Source organism: Tyto alba, unplaced genomic scaffold (genome assembly GCF_018691265.1).
Source record: "Tyto alba isolate M040663 unplaced genomic scaffold, T.alba_DEE_v4.0 Super-Scaffold_21, whole genome shotgun sequence".
NCBI lineage: Eukaryota > Metazoa > Chordata > Aves > Strigiformes > Tytonidae > Tyto > Tyto alba.
In genome coordinates this window covers 1461064-1474066 of record NW_024881295.1, presented here as the reverse complement: position 1 = coordinate 1474066, position 13003 = coordinate 1461064, and the positions used below count along the sequence as shown (strand labels likewise).

The 13003-nt window shown below is 51.1% G+C and overlaps 1 protein-coding gene across 1 annotated transcript in view; it reads right to left on the bottom strand.

Annotated features, from left to right (window-relative positions):
• LOC104367175 (alpha-2-macroglobulin) overlaps nucleotides 1–13003 on the bottom strand; it is a 30645-nt gene continuing 17642 nt past the window's right edge. The window contains exons 19-36 of the mRNA XM_042795390.1: nucleotides 12749–12977; nucleotides 12359–12485; nucleotides 11577–11698; nucleotides 10203–10254; nucleotides 9593–9676; nucleotides 9032–9208; nucleotides 8440–8524; nucleotides 7122–7278; nucleotides 6749–6823; nucleotides 6296–6461; nucleotides 5074–5297; nucleotides 4291–4509; nucleotides 3853–3980; nucleotides 3394–3484; nucleotides 2597–2665; nucleotides 2111–2213; nucleotides 1816–1857; nucleotides 1–179 (exon numbers count right to left, since the gene is read on the bottom strand). Coding sequence (XP_042651324.1) covers nucleotides 154–179; nucleotides 1816–1857; nucleotides 2111–2213; nucleotides 2597–2665; nucleotides 3394–3484; nucleotides 3853–3980; nucleotides 4291–4509; nucleotides 5074–5297; nucleotides 6296–6461; nucleotides 6749–6823; nucleotides 7122–7278; nucleotides 8440–8524; nucleotides 9032–9208; nucleotides 9593–9676; nucleotides 10203–10254; nucleotides 11577–11698; nucleotides 12359–12485; nucleotides 12749–12977 — 2176 coding nt within the window. The 3' untranslated portion in view covers nucleotides 1–153. The remainder of the gene's footprint in view (nucleotides 180–1815; nucleotides 1858–2110; nucleotides 2214–2596; nucleotides 2666–3393; nucleotides 3485–3852; nucleotides 3981–4290; nucleotides 4510–5073; nucleotides 5298–6295; nucleotides 6462–6748; nucleotides 6824–7121; nucleotides 7279–8439; nucleotides 8525–9031; nucleotides 9209–9592; nucleotides 9677–10202; nucleotides 10255–11576; nucleotides 11699–12358; nucleotides 12486–12748; nucleotides 12978–13003) is intronic.

Sequence of the window (13003 nt, the reverse complement as noted above, 5' to 3'; positions counted from 1 at the left end):
TGAGAATCAAAACTTAATTTATTTATAGTGTTACTTTCTTTTTGGTGTTGACGTGTCCTCCTCTATCATTTCAATAGCCCCCCTCAACAAGAACATCTTCTAGGGGCAGAGATATGCAAGCTGATCCACCAAGGCTCAGACAAGATGTGCTCTTCAGGCGTTTCCCTGTTCAGCCTTAGCTAGAGATGTGAAGAGGACAGAGTGAAATAAGTACCTGGTGAAGCGGTGTCCAGAGCTCTGGACATTTTCTCTGTATTCTGGTGGCTATGTGAGTTCAAGGTCCGTTAAAATCTGGAAAACCACCTAAAAATGCCCAGTTGCAGATAACAGAATGGGAAAGGCTGGATACATTCAAGATATCCATGCTATGGAGAGGGGAGGCAGATATATCTTGGAGATACATGAGCTATCCTAATACACATTCTCTTTCACCATCTGGATTTTCAAAAAGAAGGCAAAAAATAACCCAGCGCAGAGTTTGAAAGGTCCCCACCAAAGACATGTGAGTACTATCCAAAATTCACCAAGATGTTTGGGAGACAATTCCTCAGTACCCTTCTGTGTCTGCAGCATGGACCTGCCAGTCTTCATATTGGAAGATTCCATATAGGACAGGAGAAGTTTACCTGGTCAAGGCCGTCCACAGAAGCTCCTACATTACCTGTGCTCCAAAGCCAAACCCATGTGGCCTTGCCCTGCTGAGAACCCCACAGAGATCATAGCTTCTCTGTCCTGCCAGCTCTCACTTCAAACCAAGACTAAGGGCTGGCTGCCTAGGGTCGTGAGGAATACCTGCCTCCTGAGAGATCCCCCTGCGGCCTGGGCAGCAAGGTAGCTGAGCAGGAAGCAGCAGTTGCTCCAGGCAGTAGCAACTAAAGGCAAACTGGCCGTCTCTTGAGATCCCAGGAGAATGCTACTGCTTAAGGGCATGCTGCAATGTGCCAGCACCACTGTGGGCTCTGCCGCATGGAGCTGCTAAGCAGGCTACAGCGCCGTGCTGGACACCTACGATCCCTCTTCCCCAGACTAGTGATGCCGCTGTGTGTACAGGTGGGGGTCTACTAACAGGGCAGTTTTCTACCACCCTACAAGAGAGGCAAGCCCAAATTCCCGTAAGAGCCAAACACCTCTTCAATAGTAAGGGCTGGGAGCGATTCCTCTGCAATGAGGCCTCCCTGCTGCAGGCGTGGCTCCGGGTGCCGAGCAGGAAGCAAGGGGCAAAGAGCAGCGCTGCGTGACAGCTTTAGTGCAGAGGTATGCCAGGCTTGGGCAGGAGGTGCTGGAGCATGACATGAAACCATGGCAGGTCGGACCATGACATGCTGCTTTACAGGTTATATCCTGGTGGTCTTCATTTACTCTACTGCTCCCGACAGAGCACTTTTGGGGAGGAGTGTTGTCGGGTGCTTTGAAAGAGCCACATCCCCTCAACACGATCCCACAACTACACCATCTGGAGCTCGCAGGAAGCACACCTCAAACCCGAGACAACGAGAATGATTTAAGAAAACTGAGCTCAAAGAAAAAGCCCAAGAAGCAGCAACAAAACAAGAGGGACACAACCTCCGTTCAAGCCAGGAGAACCTGACTATGGAAATCACTTTGAGAATTCAGGGACGGTGGATTTTGAACGAGACAAAACCACGGTGCCTTCCATGCTCTCAGTGTTGTATACAAAATCTGTGCTCGTGAGCTGGGCCAACCTCACCCAAATCACCCATCAAGCAGACAGAGACAAGCGCTGGCCGGAAGGCAGAAATACAGTAAAGAAGGCGTAGACGACTGCGGAGAAGGGAAGGGCTCTCAGCATCCTACCTGTGGTGCAGGGAGCACTGTACTCCTGCGTGGCGAATTCATCTGCGAAACAGAAGGGAAGGGAGAGAGCAGGCTGTGAGCGTCTCCGCACCCACGGCAGAGGAGCGGCGCTCCTCCCAGGCCACGCAGCATGCCGCCGCCGCCGCCGCCACGCGCGGTTCCCCCCCGAGATCCCCGCGGGGGCGGCGGGGGGCGCGGGGCCGGGGGCGGCCGCGGGGCCTGGCCGCTGCCGTGCCCCTGCCCAGGCCCCGCTGCCCGCCCTCGCTGCCGCGGGCAGCCCCGGCCCCGCGCTCACCTGTCTCGTAGTAGTCGTAGACCTTCACCTGGGCAGGCTTCAGGCCCCGCACGGGGATGTCCCGCTCCACCGCGAAGGAGAAGCTGAGGGTCTCGCTGCGGAGCTGGGGAAGGGAAGCAGCGGAGGCTGAGGGGCGTCTCCGCGCTCCCCCCGGGCTCCATCTCTCTCCCCTGCCAGCCGGGCCGGGGCCCTGGGGGGTGTGGGGGCTGCAGGCCCGGCTGGGAGGCGAGGGGGAGCCCCGGGACCTTTCCCCACACGGGGGGAGGCTCTGGCTGGCAGGGAGGTCGGGGCCTGAGCTGTGCGTGGGGCAGAGGGAAAGCCTGCTGAGGGCCGGGAGAGAAGTACATTTGAAAGGCCGTCAAAAGTCAGTTTGAGAGTCAGTGCCGTTCTCGTCAGGGCCACGGTAATTTTGAGTCACAGATCTTTTGCCCTCTGTGGCCAGCTGCCCCCGCTTCTGACCTGTCCTTCCCCCAGACGGGTACTCACCTTTTCCAGGTACACTAGGACATGGTTGGTACTCAACTCTGTGCGCTCAATGACAGGGTGGCCTTCCAGCTGAAGAAAGAAGACCAAGATGTTACTGTGTTGGGGGTGGTCTCCCTGTGCCCCTTGCGCAGCCCCGCGGATGGGATGTACTGTGGCTGAAACTCTGGAGTACCGAGGGCAGCAAGTTAGCAGCACGGAACTGACTCCTCGGTGTGCGGCTAGGTGTGATGGTGCCCAGGCCTCCCCTTCTGCCGCGTGGCTGGTGAAGTACGGCCTGGCGCCGGCAGGAACTGAGCACTGGTTCAAGCACAGCGATGGAACGATTCAATGAACATACGTTCCTTCTGGCTCGTTAATTCTGCGGTATCTTATGATCGCCCTTGTTTTCCAGGCCAGGCACCTGCTCAGCATCTCAAAGAGTGACCCAAGACCAGTGACGTTGCTGTAAAGTGCTGTCAGATCAGCCGAGAGAAAAGGGAAACAGCAGCGCTACTTTTGAATGTCCTGTGCACAGACAATGCTTTTCCGGGACTGTCAGGACACAGTGAATGGTGCCCGTTGCCAGCCCAAACTAAAAATGACTTAGTCTAGTTTTCCTAGATGCGCCACATTATTTGCCCCTGTGCTGCCCCTCATGCAGGTGTGAAAAGAGAACGCTGTACATGGTAGATGTGCAGGCGACAACGGCAAGATCAAGCTGATTGGACCCCTGAAGCCCTCTAGTTTGCTACAGACACTTGGAAGCTGCCGTGAAGATAAGAAGCTGGATGTTGCTTGTTTGACAAACAGGCTCCTACCTTCCTCACGGAGGACTTCACGGGGATGAATCCTGACAGCATCTTCACATCAACAATCACCATGTTGGAGCCATTGCGCTCCCCAGTGTAACTAAGGAACCAAGCAACAAAGATTCAGTGCACCTCAAGCCGAAGCTGGGGGCTCTTCCATCTTTTCTGGAGCGCTTGGCACCCCACCAAGTCCTGTCAGACCAGCACCTTCTTCTCCAGCTATGCCAGGGTCTCCTAGTCAGCCATGCGGCCTCTCACTAGCCCAGCCCAGGGCCATCCACAGGGCTTCACCGCCGCAGGGCATGTCTTTCCTCCACAGCCTCTCCACCCAGCCCCGCTGCTTCCTGCCCGCTTTTCCAGGGGCTGCACTGCTCCTCCAGGGCTTCCAGACTGACTCGCCCCGGACAGCCAGCCCTCGGGCAGCTCCCACGGCTCGTCAGGAAGGCTCAGACCCAAACGCAGACTCACCTAACATTTATGCCTATGTCAAAGACCTTGTGAGCCTTGAGGTCCGCACACGTCTCTGGGATTGTGTACACATGAAGCTTGAAGGGTGCGTCCTCCTGTGTGGGCTGCACGTTGTACCTCAGGCTTGTCTAGGGGAGAGCCAGCAGCTCTGTGTGAGCATCTGTGTGTGCGTGCTCAACACGTGAGAGAGACGATCCTCTCCCCGCCCAGCCTCCCCACTTTTCCCATTCCCACAGCTCCTCCACACTGTGGATCCTTCCCTCCTTCCCAGCCACTCTTCCCCCCCCCCCCCCCATCTCTACTCTTCTTCTGCTCCTCCCTCTCCCAGAGCCTTGCCTCCCAGTCCTCTGCTCTCTCCTGTCCTATCTGCCGTCTTCCTGGCTTCTGCCTGGCAGGGGGCTCCCCTCTCAGATTGCCCTCTGCTCCCAAGCCCCTCACCTGCAGGTAGACGCATCCTTCACCAGACACCTCCGTGCTGTATTCCCCTGGCACCTGGGGCAGGGGCACGCGCTGGAGCAACAGCCGGTTTGTGGGATCTACTTGGAAGTCTTGCTGGAAGTCCCCTCCAGATCGCAGGGTCACTTTGGAAGCTGCTCCGCTCTTGGCATAGGTGACAGCTCCGTACAGGGACAGGGCTTGGAGAGCCACCACCGTGTCCTGGAAGAGATGGGCCACAGCACCCGGGGGGATGCAGTTAGCCTCTCCACAGCCTGTCCTCCCACAGCCTGCCCTTTGCTGTTGGCAGGCTCCCTCCCCTCCGTTCTTCACTTTCTCTGGTTTTAAGTAGAAAGGACCGAGGGAAAGAGCAGCTTTGGCACGCTTCCATTCCCTCCCTGTGTCCTCTGCACAGCAGTCGCCTGTTCCCTGAGCTCCTTGGCGTGGAGCTCTGTGCAGCCACAGGGTGAAGCAGCAACTTCATATGCGCAAACCAATTGCAGTGGGAGCCCTCTCCAATGGCACAGACCTGCGTCCCTTGTGTTCCTTCTGTTCTGCCCCACTGTGTCAAGAAAAGCAGGTCAGTAATCAAAGTATCAGATATTCCCAGAGGCACTGCCTGACGCACTTGTCTCTAGCCCCTTGGGAACTTGGCAACCAGGGATGTGCTGCAGGGCTACAGTCCCTGCCCTGGCAAACAAACCTTCCTGTGCTCCCTGTACTGTCTTCTGACACTGCCTGTCTTCTGACACTGATGTGTGAGGTCGCGGGAGGGAAGCAGCTCACCTGGGTGGAGGAGAAGCCTCCACTGGGATTCTGCTGACCACTGATCCACTTTGCAATAAGAGATGCAAATGACAGCTCCTCCTGGGAAGGTGCCGGCTGTGTGGTGAGGTGAGCAAGGAGCACGTAGGCTGTCATCTCCACTTCAGCGGAGGGAGCTCGGTAGCGATAGTACGGGAGATCAACCTCTGGCTGTTTCCCAGGCCGCTGCCAGTGAACAGACCCATCTTCACGGGAGGCAGGGTGCATGGGGGCAAGACAACAAGCAATTAGTAGTGGTTATTGCGGGGCAGTTCTTGATCTGCTGCTGGACTAGTTGGGAGGACAGAGCCTCCAGGATGCATCTGTCATGCAGGAGGAGGTGGCAAGGGTTAGGTTTACGCTTGCTGCAGGCTTACAGCTAGCCTGAGACTGCTGAGGCTCAGTCCTCAGGCCGGGACACCACTTTGTCCTGGTCTCCAGCTTCACACAGACATTTATGGGCCTGAGCGCCAGGCTGGCATTCCTTGCCTTGTTGAGTAGAGGTGCCGACATCAGGCAGCGACAACCTCACAGAGGCAAAACAACCCGAAGAATGTGACCAAGGCTTGACATTCGCCCGCAGGTGGAGGAGGGAGAGGTGCTGGGCATACTTCCTTCACCACCCTGCGACCCAACGCTTGGGCAAACCCACTGTCTGGCCTGACTTTACCAGAACGCTTCCGAGTCATTACACGATCTCCCGAAAGACTCAGAGCTTATGCTACGGCCTCTGCAATGACCTGTATGTTTGTTTTCTCTCTCGGCACATCCAGCTCTTCTCTGATTTACTGTCCCCGGCGCTGCGCAAAGTCAGATTTGTTCTATGTTGGGCACGTGCTCTGGAAGGAAGGAGTGCTTCCTTCCAGTGCAATAAACACTGCTAAGCCTTTGGTAAGCTTTGCCTGGTGTGGCAAGAGGAGCAGACTGAGGAGAGACACTGGCAGAGCTAGCCTTTAGTTCAGCACCGATGGGGATGGTGCCTGGTGCTTCGTGATGAACTCCTTTGGGGCAGAGTAGGAGGGCTGGGCACTGAGAGGGAGATCTCAAAACCTCAACCCCTTTGCACAAGTCTTTCCTCTCCCTCCACCTCTCCTCACCCACAGAAGCCATTTCCTGCAGCCACTGCCCCACCAGCAAAAGCCATTTTATCAAGAGGTAAGGCCAGTGGATTGGCAGAAAGAGATGTTCCACCTGGAACACTCACCCTTTTTCACGGCTTCCTTTTCAAGTGAGCCAAGTAATGCCTTCCGCTTCTCCTCCTTCCCTGCCAGGGCGAAGGCATACGCCATCAGTGCCTTGGTGTACACGTGGTTTTCTTTCTCATCCGCTGCTGTTTCCAGGCAGAACAGAGCGTTACGCACCACTGCGTGCTGGGGAGAGATAACTAGTGATTAGAAGGCTGGGGAAAAATGAGGGGTTTGCCTTATTATTGGCATATCATTCCACTGAATTTTGAGGAGTGGTCTGCCTGAATGATGTCTAGGAATAGGTAGGGTGCAATGTGTTCCAGAAATGCTAAAACTGACAGCACATAATTTTTATATCACAGGGCTCAACAACCGAGTCATTTTTCCAATCTGGAGCTAGTTCTGTGCAGTGCTGTGTGATCATAGACTGACACAACACAACTGGCTCAAGTAAGGGTGCAGTCACATACTGTTACAGGCAGCGGAATCTCCAGCAATGCGATAGTGATATAGGCCGTCAGTGAGACCTCGTTGTCCACACCACCCTGTGGGGAAACACAAAGGTAGGAAACACTCAGCTTCTTCAGTCTTTTCTCCCAGTATAGTGGGAATATTTTATTCTGCATTGTAGACCCTTAGCTTGCCTCCTCCCCCTTGCAGCTCATGTCAATACCACTTATAAACTGAAGGTTAACCTTCATTGTCCTTCCTGTTGTGGTGATCATACTGAATGGTATCTAGCTCCCTAGTGCTTGCCATTTGCCTTGGAATTTCCCATCTGCCTCTATGCTTAAGAAGCTCAGCTGGACCTATGTTCATGTTCTAACCAGGCAGACACTTTACCTTCATAGCATTGTTCAGGAGTGTCCCCAGACTGCGGAAACAGCCATTCTCCTTCTGTTTGTAGGACAACCAGACCAAAGCATCATGGATGTGCTTCTCATCTATGAAGATGTGAGGCCGAGCCTGGGCAAAGGACTTGAGGACAAAGGCTGTGAGCCTGGAAAGGAAAAAGAACAATGGAAGGGCCTGAGCAGGCCTGTTGTCCATCTCAGATGACAGGGGCCATGTACACATCATCTGTCTGGAGAAAGGCAAGAAGACCTGGGGAATTGTGGGCCAATTAGTCAGACCAAATATATTTTATATCTTCACCTCAAAAAACCTGTCAAAAAAATGCTTCCCACCTTGGTTTCTTGTCCCTCTCTTGGCTCATAAAACCCTGTGATCCCTTTATGTTGAGGCTACAGTTTTGAAGAACAGTGATTGCTGATCTGTATCTAAAAAAAAAATCTATTTGGAAAAAGTAAAGAATTGCATGCCAGTTAGCTCAACCTCTGCATAACAGTAATACTCAAAATGACAGGGAAGAATAATTAAATCCCTGCTAGCTCATGGTTTGCTGGCAGGACTCTTGCACTATAAATCCATGCCTTATGTGTTTCCTATAACTCCCCAGAGTTTTAAAGTAAAGAAGAACATGTTAAAAGAGTTTTTGCTAGAGTTGCTACAAGCAGTTGTGGAGAAGAAGCAGGCATGTGGTGAGAAGCTATCATGCTGTCAAGACCCAAGATCTGTTTCAGAAACGAAAAGCAAATTGAAGGTGATGAAATCATCCATTCTTACCCAAAGTTGAAAATGCATGGCAATGATATGCTGGAGCAACTCAAAACTTTGCAGTAAGTCACACTGGCAACACACATGCTCCTCCAGGCTGTCTTTGTTTAGTAACACACAAACACTCTTGAAAAAAAATCATACAGCACTGCTCTTGGATTATCATCCTTTCCACTTATATGGAAACACTTTTCCCAGCAGCCTTCTCAGCAGATGCTAGTCTAGAAGAGCCATCACTTCTACTCTTCAGTCTTCCTCAGTCAGGATACGAAATCCCTGCTTCATTCTTTGCCAATTTAGCTCTATTTCCTTCTTACCTGCCATGGTCCTCAGAGCTGCTGGTGGGAGGATGTGCTTCAGTTACCTAACTGGCTGATGCAGCCTATTTTATCACGTAGAAGGCAGCGCAGGGACCACACCTGCTCTGGAAAGCCTGTTGGTCTACAACCACATTTCCTACTTACTGTCATGCTGCATTCATTATAAATGTGTAGGCGAGAAAGAGAAACATATAGGGGAGGCATAGGTGATATTGAAATCTCACCAGGTGTTCCCTGGTTGGCCATAACGTGGTCCAAAGGTACTGTAAGATCCATCTGGGTGCTTGTAGTTCAGCTGCCTCTGATAACCTGCAATGGAGAGTTAAAGTAAGATTCAGATGCCAAAGTCTGCTGAGGTACAAGGGAACAGGAAAACAACTGTATCAGCAGAGGCAAAGGACAGAGGAATAGGTCAGTCCTACCCTAGCCCAATAAGAAGTACTGGTACATCCCCACCTCCATGCATTGTTTGTACTGCAAGAGGGGAAGCAACACCTGCCTTTCTTCAGAAGGAAGGCAGAACATATTAATGAGAGTGGGCAAGTCACTGTAGCAGGTCAACTGACAACTCTGCACTGCATTGCAATGCAATTAGGGAGCAGAGAAAAGTGGGTGAAATGATCAGATACCCTAACGCTTAAGCAACATAAAACAATAAAGGGAAAAGCAGCAAAGAGCCTTTTCAGGCATACAGGAAAGACCATCTGTGCATGAAAGACGCTCTCTTTCCACATCTGACCAATATTTGACAGAATCAACCCATGCACGATCTGAAAAAAAAGCCAAAGCAGAAGCAAAAGCTGTGTCCCAGCTCACCGCTCACTAAGTATCCGATGGCCTTGGATTTGACCTCCTCACTCAGCTGCCCTGTCTTGTTCAGATAGTCCAGGACGTAGATGTTGGGTGCAAACAGGACCATGTTCTGCTCCCCACAGCCAAACGGCATCTGGAGGAGCTGGTGCAGGTTCTGCATGGCAGTGCCCATGATGTCACCTGGGGAACAGGAGATACCAGAGGGATATTAACAATACTCAGGCTATCAGAATCAGAGGGAGCTACTGAACAGGAGAAACGAGATGACAGAGAAGAAGAAAAGAAAATCTGTATTGATAAAGATCCTGGAATGAAACACAGAACAGCAGAGAAAAGGAAAAGAGGGAAATGAGAGAAAGTTTAGGACACTGGCAAAGAACCCTGAGCAAAAGGACACAGAGAAAGGGGAAAAGGAAGAGCACAAATGGAAGGGAAAGTGCTCAAGACAGAAGGGATGAAAGACAGGAGTGAGATGTGCTGGAAATCAGGAGAAAAAGCTGTGAGGTAGGAGGCCAGCACAGAGGGTGAGAAATAACACATGGTTCTGCCAGGCTGCTCACTCACCCAGCACTGAGAAATACGCTCTGCCTGAGTCTTGTACCACATTTGAGGGTAGCAACAGGGAAAACTTCTCTTTCACAGGCACTCCTGAGAGAGAAACAAGACTCAAACAGCTTCAGTACAGTCCCAAGAAATGGCTAATGGAAGGGGAGGGGTCCTCAGTGAAACAACAGGAATACTTCCTATTAGAAATGCCCTGACTTCAGTTGCTTTGTTTTTCCATGGCTATAAGGCAATCTTTGCATGAAACCACCCCCAGCCACTGCTAGGCATCTGTAGATCCCATCTCTACAGCTTTTTCCTGGGTGTACTAGAAAACAGGAGGCAGTGCTCGTAACTCCAATGGCAGTACACGGGAGAACAGGGATGCAAACAGTCATGCTAAATCTGCCCTAGCTCATACCCTTCTGATGCTTAATCAGGATGGTCCATTGTCTAGGTCTTTCTTCTGTCTTATGTCTCAGGCTCCCAACTGATAGACATGTTTTGATTACCTAAAAATATCAGCCTATCTGGAATATAACAGAGGCAGCACTATCTTCCTCCTCCAGGAGTATCGCACGCGTCAAGCCACACAGGAATAAGTGGAGAGAGTAGGGAGAGTGGTCTTTACCTTTTACACAGAGCACAGAGTTCTGAGCTGTTTCCTTCCCAACTCCTTCAGGCTTGGGTGGGACAAAGGAAAACAAGAGAGGTGAGAAGTTAGTGAGACAGAAAATACAGACAGAGGAACCCTTAACAAGAACAAAGAGATATGTAAGAAGAAAAGTGAGTGAACTGAAGAAGGAGGAGCAGTCACAAACACTTCCTGAAATACAGAGCTCTGAAATAATTTAAGCAAGTAAAAGAAATATGGTCTTAAGTGACTAATATTGTACATGGAGGAAGGACAGGAAAAGGAGAGGGGAACACTGCAGGACTATCACATGGATGGCCTGCAGCTATTGTATGCAGCGAGACACTTAACATCCTTAACATCCTTGTAACAAAAGGACTGCAGCATTACAGCAAGCGCTTTTGGTAGCAAAAGCTGACAGTACCTCTAGAGGGCTGTCCTGAAGAGATGTCTGCAGTGTTATTTATCATAATGCTGCAGATACTTTAGGAAAAAAAGATGTGTCTATTAATAATAGAAAGGGAAGATGTTATTCACCAATATCTGGTGGCTCTACTGATGCCATACAACATAGTAGGTGAGTTACAGAGAAAAGCTGAGAACACAGAATCTACCTGCCAGATTACCCCACAGTATAATAAACTAGTATTTTCCTACAAATTATATGGAATACTGCCACATAATATTTCCTTCTGAACCACATCACATCAACAACTCTTCTTGCCACAGGAAATGGGTAAAATGTAAAATTTTAATACGCTTTTGTGGACTTTTATAATATCTGGAGTTTTGAGGGGACTTCTCTACAGGTATCAAATTCCTGTAGGTGCTTGTGAATCCCCCACCTTCATCCTGGTGCCAGGCTGTGGTAGCAAAGCAGAACTACATAACACTCAGCTTAAGAGGCAGTTTGCTTAGTCTCAACTAGCAGAGAGGCTGCATATGCTGACTGACAAACTTACTGGGGGTGTCTCAAAAGGAGGAGAGAGGCTGTGAAGAGGGTGTATTGAAATAGGAGGTGACAGGTAGGAGATAAAGAGAAGGACAGGTTGGAGTAGGAGTTCTGCTACAGTAGGGGGTAGGGAAAGTTTAGAGTACTGGGAGACACATTGCAAAACATTATTAAGCTGTAGTCTTTATGCAGCCCTGCCAAGATAGAAAGATGATGTAAGACCATCATATTGACATGCTGTGTAGTAATCTCAGAACCATAGACCACCCCAGTTGGAGAGGCCTCAGAAGCTCATCTGGTCCAACCTCTCATGGGAAAGGGAGCCTAGATGACATTATCTACCATTCTGTCCAATTGCATCACGGTGTACACTCTAGCCTGGGGGAAGGCTCAGTCCTCCCTTCCCACAGCCCACATACCTCCACCAGCAGCTGTCTGATGACCGTGTCCTTCTGCCCTTTCGCAGGGGTCTCCACGATGGCATTCCCGCAGGGCTGCTGGTTCTGCAGGGCCTCAGTGCTCACCAAGAACTCCACCTGCCCTGGAGGAAACAGGGGTCAGCCAGCCCTGACAGGCAGAGACAGGAGGTGAGAGTCACTGCCACTTCCAGGAGTTTCAGCTTGCAGACTCATGGATGGTGATTTTCTGTCACACCTGGGCTCTGCTTCTTTCCCACAAGAACATAGCGATCTATATCAGAAGCCATCCTGGAGAAAATGAGCTGCACTGCCATTGAAAGGTGACTCTTTTGGTGATTCTTTTCTAGAACCTAGGACACCACAGTGGTGGGACTCACCAGCCCCACTGCTGTTCAGCACGCTGCTACCCCACATGAACACCACAGCTACTACCATAGCATGTAACAACAGTAGTAAAAACAAAGTATAAAGATTCCATGGGGCAGTCGTCTAATCTCTGGGAGGAATGGAGCTGACAGATCATCCCTGGTGTCCAGCAATGTCTCTGGCTTCAGAAGATGTTGTCCAAGTGCTGTAAGGCTTGATGGTACTGCACATGGTGCCAGAGGCAGCCTTGGACACTATGAGTCCACCAGCCTTTGTCTCCCAAATAACCCCAGATGAGACAGACACTCAGCTGCAGTGCTTCCCAGGAAACTATGTTGCTCTAACACCCCATTCTTGATGGGGAGAACAGCACAGAAGAACCCTCCCTGCATTTTTCAGCACCCTGAGACCTTTACCTAGAGATCTGGGAGTCACCAGCCAAGCCACGGTTTTCCTCCCGTTCTCGCAGAGACAATGAGATTCTTCCTCCTTTTCCACTGGAGTAGCCAGGAAATGAGTAGACTGAGTCAGAGTCACACTAACCTGCCAGTTGTAGAGAGAGAGGCAATCAGGAAGGGTGACATGAGAGACAGGGAGCTAGGAAGCCATAATGATAGCTATTTCTTCAGTCGCAAAGGAGCAGGGAGCTGAAGTTGTGCGTTCTGCGTTTGGAGCATATAGGAGGAATAATACAAGAATTTCAGGTGTGAAGGGTCTAGGAATACTCAGAGATAAGAAGGCTAGGTGAAGGCAAGAGGTGTTCAAGAAGGTACATGAGTACAGACAAGGATTTAAACCTTCCTTACCCTGATGCAGGCGGTCAGGTAGTTGAAAACGGTGGCTTTCAGTGTAAAAGACTCACCACGCACCACAGAGTAGGGCAGGGTGAGCTCTACAAAGAAGGGCTGGAAGGCTCTGAGGGACACTGTTGGGGACAGGCCAAAGCCCGTGTCTGCTGAAGTGCAGAATGCATTGGCTTTCCACTCAGTGATGGTGTCAGGGATGGTCACGTCTAGATCAGCATTTCCCTCAGAGCTGGTGAGGGACAGAAAACAAGGACA